Source organism: Scleropages formosus, chromosome 9, assembly GCF_900964775.1.
Source record: "Scleropages formosus chromosome 9, fSclFor1.1, whole genome shotgun sequence".
In the NCBI taxonomy this organism is placed as follows: Eukaryota; Metazoa; Chordata; class Actinopteri; order Osteoglossiformes; family Osteoglossidae; genus Scleropages; species Scleropages formosus.
Genome location: NC_041814.1, coordinates 32,248,149 through 32,256,411, shown reverse-complemented (window position 1 = coordinate 32,256,411; position 8,263 = coordinate 32,248,149). Strand labels below are relative to the sequence as shown.

Sequence of the window (8,263 nt, the reverse complement as noted above, 5' to 3'; positions counted from 1 at the left end):
TAGGGTAATGCAGCGCAGCGCAGCCCACACTGATCCGGTCCGTAAAAAAAAGTGACCGTTAGTTCGGACTGTGGCTGATCGGTGACCTTCTCTGCTTCACACGTGGACTCTGCTGAAGTGGGTCTCTCTCTCTCTCACACGCACAGAGGACACACTCGCGCGCTCCGTCTACAGGGCGGATGGGGGACTCGTCATCTCCTCTTGTTATTATATCGATACTGTACCGCGCTCAAAAAGTTGGCAGCTCAGAAACGCGTTTCCCTGTCGGCCGCCACCTGTCTCGTGTGCGCGCGCCCCCTCGCGGCGGAGGAGAGTTGGAGGGTTAGTCTCTTAGCATGTTAGCTTCTTAGCATATTAGCCTTTTAGCATGTTAGCGTGTTAGCTTAACGAGTGTGCTGACACTCAGCGGACACCAGACACTGTGTGTGTGTGTGTGTGTGTGTGTGTGTGTGTGTGTGTGTGTGTGTGTGTGTGTGTGTGTGTCTGTGTGTGTGTCTGTGTCTGTGAGAGAGGGAGACGAACGACAGCGCCTCCTGACTCAGAGCTTCGACACCCGCCGGCGGCCTCTCTCCTCCTCCTCCTGCCCCGCGTTCGGGGATCTTTTTTTCGGCTCTGTCTGTCTCTGTCCGTGGGAAGCCAGGTGAGCATCTGATCTGCGGATGAGACAGTATCGTGTATCATGAGTATACCCTCGACTAGTAGCCTAGGCTACTGTACCGCGGCGTGGTAAAAACACAGTGACGGAGCCTGAGGCGATGATTCTGGTTAACCGACAACATACAAGTACAAGCTCATTATTATTATAACAGTGACGGACAAGTGACACAGCGAGTGAGTGACCGGCGACTACTGAGAGGTTCAGGCAGCAGCAGGGCCTCAGCTCAGCCTGCTGCTGTACCTCCAAACAAAGTCGTCGTAGCCACAGACGGAGGGACTCGCTCACTGTGCATCTTCTAGGGCTCCTTCATTTGACCTACCAGCAACAGACTCAGTCTGATGGATCAGTCGACTGACTGACTGACTGACTGAAGACGTCCTCCGTGCGCGAGTGCATCGTCGTCGTCGTCGTCGTCGTCATCGTCGTCGTCTTCTCCTCCAGATCACCATGTCGAAGAAGCTCTGTGCCGTGTTCGGAGGTTCCAGGGGAATCGGTCGCTCCGTCGCCCGCCTCTTGGCGGAGAGGGGACGCGGGGCGGCTGTCGTCTCGCCGGGCCTGGAGTGCGCGCAGGCGACGGCGAGGTGCCTTGTGCTTGCCTGTGCTCCCAGCGTGCTCTTGCTCGTTGACCGACAGTCTCCTCCTCTGACCGCAGCGGACCACGGGGCCCTGAGCTGCGATGTCTCCGACGAGCTCCGGGTGCGCAGAACGTTCGAGCGGCTCCGGCAGCGCTCCGGAGGCATCCGCTACCTGGTCAACGCGGCGGGAGTCGACAGGTGTGCCCACGCGCGTTGTGGGTGGGGGCTGCGTGGGGGCCGCAGTTGCCGGTCTCAACGCTCTTCTTAACCCCTGTGCCATTTCCCAGAGACGCGCTGCTGTTCGGGGCCAGGACCGAGGACATGGTGGACCTCCTACACACCTAACCTGCTGGGCACCGTGCTCACGTGTCGCGCCGCTCTGCGGAGCATGCTCCGTAAGCCAGGAGGCGCCATCGTCAACGTGGGTGAGTGCGTGCCCTGCCTCCCGGTCTCTCGTCATGCGCAAAAACACGCGTCAGCGTGCGTGGAGCCTACGTGTTCTCCCCATGTATGGATTTCCTCCTCCGTGTGAGCGTGTGACTGCATGTGTGCGAGCGACCGGCAGCCCTCCGAGTGCAGTGCCGGTGATTCTGGGATCGGCTCGGGGCCGCTCCCACCCTGGCCAGGAGAAGCGGGTAACGAGACGCTGTGTTTTGATGAACGCTACAATGAGGGCAGTGGTTCGTGTGCCCAGTCGTGGTTTGTACTGCTGTGAGCCTCAGCAACGTGGTTTTTTTTATTCTGTATAAACTGCCGCACAGGACAGTCGAGTTTTTGTGACGCTTTCCTGAAGTTTGCAGTGTGCAGCGCTCCCGCTCAGTCCATGTGTCCAGTGCTCTCTTTCCCGTGTCCACCCCACAGGCTCCGTGGTTGGGCTGAAGGGCAACGCCGGCCAGGGCATCTACAGTGCTACCAAAGCCGCTCTCGAGGGCTTCGCGTGCTCTCTGGCCAAGGAAGTGGCCGCGCGCAACATCCGCGTCAACTTGGTGGCCCCAGGTGTGTCACGCCCTTCCACTGGCGCCCCAGTGGTCGCCCATAAAGCCCAAGTCCGTGTCCCTAAGCGCCCCGTTGTGTCTGCGTTCCTTCATTCCTTCCTTCCTTCGTTTGTTCGTTTGGCGCTTCTGTCTGGTAGCCGTCTGGAGATCCTCGCCAGCTGTTCCAAGGCTCTTGTCCCGGAAACGGTGTTGTGCCAGAGCTACCAGGCATGGTGGCACAGCGAGTAGTGCTGCTGTCTCACAGTGCCTGGGTGGTGTGACAGGACATGGGTTCGATCCCCGCTCACTCTCTGTGGAGTTTGCATGTTCTCTCTGTGTGGGTTTCCTCTGGGTGCTCTGGTTCCTCCCACAGTCCAAAGACGTGCTGTTCAGGTTCCCCCATAGTGTGTCAGTGAAAGAGAGTGTGTGTGTTCCACTGATGTAGGGATGAGTGACCCTTTGTAAGTAGTGTATCTAGCAGTGTAAGTGACTGTGGTGAATAAGGTGTGTGGGCTCTTAACGCTACAGAGAGTTCACTGGAAGTCGTTTTGGAGAAAGTGTCTGATAAATAAATAAATGTAAATGTACCGCGGCTCTTGTGTCACTTACAGGCACCTCACCCGTTTCTAGAACTTACGTGTCTCAGAGGACGCCTGTCCACTGTTGACATCTTGCAGCTCATGTTGATTTTGTCGTCCCCTCAGGCCGCGGGACATGTGATTCGCTTTACGGGGACAAAGTTACTCAGTAACACGTATCACCGTGTTTGTTGGCCTTCAGTAGTTTTTACTTCTTTAACACAGTAAAAGAGAGTATTTTTTGCTTTAAGGAACTCCACTCAAACCTGCTTGTTTTTGTGGACTTTGCTCTTCCTGCTGCAACTCCACACCTGAGAAGGTAGAAGAGAAGAAGAGTTGACCTGCATCTCTGTGTGTGGTGTGCGATGTGCGTGTGTGTGTATTTCCTCCAGGCTTCATCCGCACGGACATGACGACGGCGCTGGGGGAGGAGCACCCGAAAGTGGCCATTCCACTGGGTGGATTCGGGGAGCCCTCGCAGGTGGCTCATGCTGTGCTCTTCCTGCTCCAGACACCCTACGTGACCGGGCAGGTGCTTGTGGTGGACGACGGCATGCAGCTGGTCATGTAGTCTGTCCCGTGTGTGTGTGTGTGTGTGTGTGTGTGTGTGTGTGTGTGTGTGTGTGTGTGTGTGTGTGTGTGTGTGTGTGAGCGCTAGACTCTGATGTGATTCCGTTGGACTACATGTCCTCCTGCACTGTGAGCCTCTTCCCTCAGGGCACCTTCTCCACCTGTGATGGCGCACAGTGCGACAGCGCTGCCGATGGGGTCCGAAACAGTGCTTCTCCTGCTTTGTGCTGTCTGTGATGATTGTGTGTGTGCTGTGAAGAAGCCTCTGTCTCTCAGATGCTCTGTTGGGCCCTCTGCTCAGACTGCGCACTGATCTAGCATATGAGATATGTGGCAATAATAATAATAATGAAAAATGATAATCTTGAGTCACAAAGCTGACTGCACATCTCTCCGAAGGTCCGTTTGTTTCTCTCGTTCTGCAAAGACAAATAAAAACACACACACACACACACACACACACGCACGCTCTGATTCAAAGGAGGAATCAGTTCCACAGATTTTATTGTAACTGGTAAAGCAAAGTAAGATACAATCCATATACAGGAAAAGACTTGCGAGAAGAAGGAAGTGCGGAAATGCACCAGTGTGTGTCAGTGGTACAGAACGCGTATGTTTACATACACTGAGATAATTGTTCAATACACACGTTTTTGGAGTCTTACATATAACTGATACAAGGTTTCGGGCCTCCAAAGCCCTACTGTGTGTGTGTGTTTGTGTCTGTGTGTGTGAGTGTGAGTGAGCGAAAGAGAGACCTGTAGATCCTTTACAAAGTCTTTCAAATAGAAGCACCTCGGAGTACAATATGCGCACGGCTGTATGAATAGCAATAATTTAAGTGCCCCTGCGGCTGGCAAAGGCCCTCCATGTGTGGAGGGATGTGAACCCAAACCAGACTGACAGTAACGGAACAAACAAAAACATTAATAAACTACTTTGTGTGAGAGGAAAGGGCAGGAGGGGCTCCAGATGAAGGAATTAGAGATGACCGCCCTCCTTGGACCCTGACATCGGCACAGTCGTGGAAGAGTAAAAATAGAGTAAGGCATGAACTTGGCTCCATCATCGTCACCATCGTCTTCATCACAGCCCCCTACGGCACACGCACATTTCATACCCCGTCTCTCCTCACACCCGCCCTCCACCATCGGCGACATTCGTCTGTACTGTCTGCTCACCTGCCCCCCCATCTGTCCACTCCACACACACACTCACACACACACCTCTCTCACACTGTTTGGATACACTGCTCTGTTCTCCTTTCACACACACTTTTTGTGCTCTAAAACACCAGAGAGTACCAAGTAGAACTGGGGTGTGTGAGTGTGTGTGTGTGTGTGTGTGTGTGTGTGTACACACACAGAGGGGTCTCCTGCAGGTCACTCTGGCCACTAACTGTGTCATGTGACAGAGGGTCCAGGGGCCCTGGGGCCCAACCTGTACTGGGACAGTCTGTGCTGCTGATGACGGATGAGGGAGCGAGGGGCACTGTGGGGTTCACCCTCCACCCCCCCCCGCACAGGAGTGAAGCCCCTTGCTGACAGACACCTACAGGTCATCGCTCTCCACCAGACCCCCAGGTTGGTGGGGGGGGTTCGAGTCAGGGAAAAACGCAGCCTTGACGTCGAGGCCCTTCTCAGTGAGCGCGGCGTAGCGACTGGCTGACGGACGCACCTTCCGGGGCTTCGGGGTCTGGGTCTGTTGCCACTGAGCTGTGGTGGGGGGGACGGGGGATGACAGATCAGCTGGGGGGGGGGGGGGGGGGGGCGGGGGATTCTCAACCTTGAAACACACATGTTATGTGGCCTACATTTACAGTGGGCTTCATTCTCTTTGTCTGTTTGTTTGTGCGCAACGCGGCCAACTGAAGCACACACATGTCACACTGAAGGCTACACGCTATCATCATGTGTCGCGGTTAAAGCAACATGTTACCATCACGTGTGACAGTTAAGACGGCACTCTGCGCGCGCATGCACACGCACACAGGAGTGCCGCGTACTCACTGTGGACATCCAGTCGCGCTGTGCTGGACACGATACCCGCCTCGTTCTTGGCCGACACCGTGTACCAGCCTGCGTCCTCCTTGGTTGCCGGCTGGATGAGCATGCAGATGTATCCGTGGTTGTCCTGGTGCATGCTGGGAAAGCCGAGTGACAACGGTTCGGGCTCTCGGGGTTCGATGTCTCGAGACACAGCCTTTCCTCACTGTGTTCTACCACCTTTTTTACCACCTCGATGACTGGCTGAATCACCCTTGTCAGATGGTTTACCCCCTACCTGATCCGCTCCGTGTTGTGGGTGAGCGACTCGTTCTCCTTCTTCCAGAAGATCTGGGGGTGGGGCACACCAGAGACGCGGCACTCGAGGCGCACGGGGTAACCATCAGCCACACTCGTGTTCTGCAGCTTCTCCACAAAGGCGGGGGCTTCGTGGATCTCCTTAGCTGGGGGGCACCGTGCAGGGGGGTTAAACGCGGCACATGCAGCGCCATTCAAAGGTGGCGGTGGTGGTGGTGGTGGTTGCGGGGGCTCACCTGCCACAATGAGCTCCAGGCTGAAGGAGTTCTGTCCGGCACGGTTGCTGGCGATGCAGGTATAGACGCCGGCGTCCCAGGAGGTGACGGGTTCGATGACGAGCGAGTGCACGCCGTTCTCCCGCACCAGCATTTTGTGGGCGCTGTCCGGCCGGATCGTCTGTCCGTTCAGCTGCCAGACAAGGTCCGGAGTGGGCAGCCCGCTCACCTGCAGGGGGCAGTATAGAGCACCGGGTCACATGGCCGGTCCTAAGCTCAAACCCAGGTCCGGTTCACTAGCTCAGATCCCAGCGTGAACTCGATTCGCACCCGGGCCCTGGGGGGGGTCCATAGAACAAAGAAGGATGTTCGTAAATCATGGCAATAAAAGGCACCGTGGGTGTGCACCTCCCTCCATTTCCTGCTCTGTCATGGGCTGCCTGCTGGCGTGAAAATACACACTGTCCCTTACGCGCATTTCCTTGTGTGTGTGTGTGTGTGTGTGTGTACACGATTTCCTTTTGCCTTGTCATTAGGCCCTCTAGTGAAAATGACAGTGAGTCTTGATTCCGCTCCACCGTTAATAACGCACCGCGGCAGTCGTCCCCCTCGCTGACACTCTCGCTCGAGACAGTGTCTCTGGGCGGAGCCCTGGTAACCCCTCCTAGTACAACGTGCCGCCCTTGGCTGCTGCATGTGCGCAGTCAGCGTGTTTATGGATTCAGCGCATGTGGCCTGAGCGGCACCCCCAGCTGGACAGTTGGCCAGCGGTCGCAACTCAGTGACCACACTCAGCACAGGTGACCGTGTTCTGTGACCGAGCCCCTCCATCACCTTGCAATCCATCCTGCACAGCTTGCCCTCCTGGACGATGAGGTCACCGGGCGCCTGCAGGAAGTGCGGTCGGAAATGGCGCTCCTGGATGTTGTCGTTGTCTTCACCGCTGTCCCGGGACCTGGAACGGGGTCTGTGGGCGGAGGGGGGGTCCTTAGCTGCGGTGCTCTGCAATACCCCGCAGTACCCCGGCGCTCGTCCTTGTCCACACTACCTGCGAATGTGTCCAGGTGTGGCTCGACTGCTCCGCCCCCTCTGGTTCACAGCCTGGACCATCATCCTCCCAGTACAGCTGGTCCTCCCCTGGGAAAGAGAGCGGTTCATGTGAGACGCTGAGGCTGCTGTCTGCTGTCAGCGAGGTGCGTGCGTGCGTGCGTGTGTGTGTGTGCGTGCGTGTGCATCCTACACAGCTCCTCTCACTAACAGCACTGCGGCGGAGACGGGTGTGTGAACTTTGCAGAAAAGCTGCAAATGCCCCGTGCGGACACACTTCCCGTCCCTTTCGGCACCCTACACGCCCGTATCTCGATCGGGGTTCTTCAACCGCTAACGACCGTCGGCAGGAAGCTGCCTGTGACCGAGGAAACGTTTTAAGCCCCCGAGCCCGTCCAGTGGCGTGCGCGGTCACTGCGACCCGCTCCGGTCTCCCACCTCAGGGTTGCTGGCCATGATGGTGTAGTTTCCGTCGTCATCCAGCAGGGCGGCGGCAGTGTGCAGGGAACACGTTCCATCGGCTTCGCGGCTCATGCGGTAGTGCTCACTGCGCTTGGAGATCTGCTTGCCGTCCTTGAACCAGTAGACCTGCGTGGGGGGGGGGACGAAGGGACGACGAAGGGACATCTCAAGCTTCGCTGCGACACGTGGAGCTCCGCGCTCTGCCCGCCCACACACACACTCGCTCACTCGCTCACTCACTCTCCTTCTTACCTTTGGCCTGGGGTCCCCGATGACCTTGCAGGTGAAGGTCACAGGCATTCCCTCATACACCTTGAAGTGCCTGAGCTTCTGGTCGAAGAAGGGCGCCACCCGCTGGCCGGGGGCGTCGTCATCGTGCGTCGTGTCATCGTCGGACTCCTCCACCGGGGAGCGCTCCAGTCGGAACTCGATCTCGCTGATGAGGCGCTGCTCGAAGCTCGATACCTTGTACTCCTGCGCGCACACGTACACACGTTGAATCAGCTCTGGATGCTCACCCCCCACGCGCACACACACGCGACGTGAGCGGTCCAGGCCAGTTGCGTGTCAGGCTGTCCCACACCGCCGATGAGCGTCATATGGGTCGTAAGGCTGGACTACAGGACACGCGTGTTTCAGTGAGGGCCAGTTCGCCGCAACCCCATCCCACACATGAGGGGGTCGCTTTCTGCAGCGAAGGGATCGATTAACGCGAGGCCCTCGGTGTCACTGGGGCTGATCTCGTGAGTGTGGTCAGGGTCACAGGAGCTCGTTCACTCAGCCTGCTGCTTCATAGGTTATTGCCATAAGGACACAAAAGGACCTGGGTTCGAATCCCACCTCCTGCTCTCCTTACCCTGAACTGACACAGTAAAAAATAC

The 8,263-nt window shown here is 57.0% G+C and overlaps 2 protein-coding genes across 7 annotated transcripts in view; one reads left to right on the top strand and one right to left on the bottom strand.

Annotated features, from left to right (window-relative positions):
* Positions 1-1,085: 1,085 nt before the first annotated feature.
* Positions 1,086-3,761, top strand: cbr4 (carbonyl reductase 4). The gene is given in 5 exon segments (XM_018733123.2): positions 1,086-1,431; positions 1,521-1,575; positions 1,577-1,658; positions 2,095-2,229; positions 3,178-3,761. Coding segments are annotated over 5 exon segments (777 nt in total). The 5' UTR covers positions 1,086-1,105; the 3' UTR covers positions 3,357-3,761.
* An 81-nt stretch (positions 3,762-3,842) lies between these two features.
* Positions 3,843-8,263, bottom strand: part of palld (palladin, cytoskeletal associated protein) — a 33,774-nt gene continuing 29,353 nt past the window's right edge. For all 6 annotated transcript variants that reach the window (XM_029255144.1, XM_029255145.1, XM_029255147.1 and 3 more), the window contains 8 exons: positions 7,635-7,856; positions 7,359-7,508; positions 6,922-7,010; positions 6,708-6,840; positions 5,895-6,102; positions 5,639-5,804; positions 5,365-5,498; positions 3,843-5,070 (listed from right to left, as the gene is read on the bottom strand). In XM_029255144.1, the coding sequence (XP_029110977.1) occupies positions 4,907-5,070; positions 5,365-5,498; positions 5,639-5,804; positions 5,895-6,102; positions 6,708-6,840; positions 6,922-7,010; positions 7,359-7,508; positions 7,635-7,856 (1,266 nt within the window). In that variant the 3' untranslated portion in view covers positions 3,843-4,906. The remainder of the gene's footprint in view (positions 5,071-5,364; positions 5,499-5,638; positions 5,805-5,894; positions 6,103-6,707; positions 6,841-6,921; positions 7,011-7,358; positions 7,509-7,634; positions 7,857-8,263) is intronic.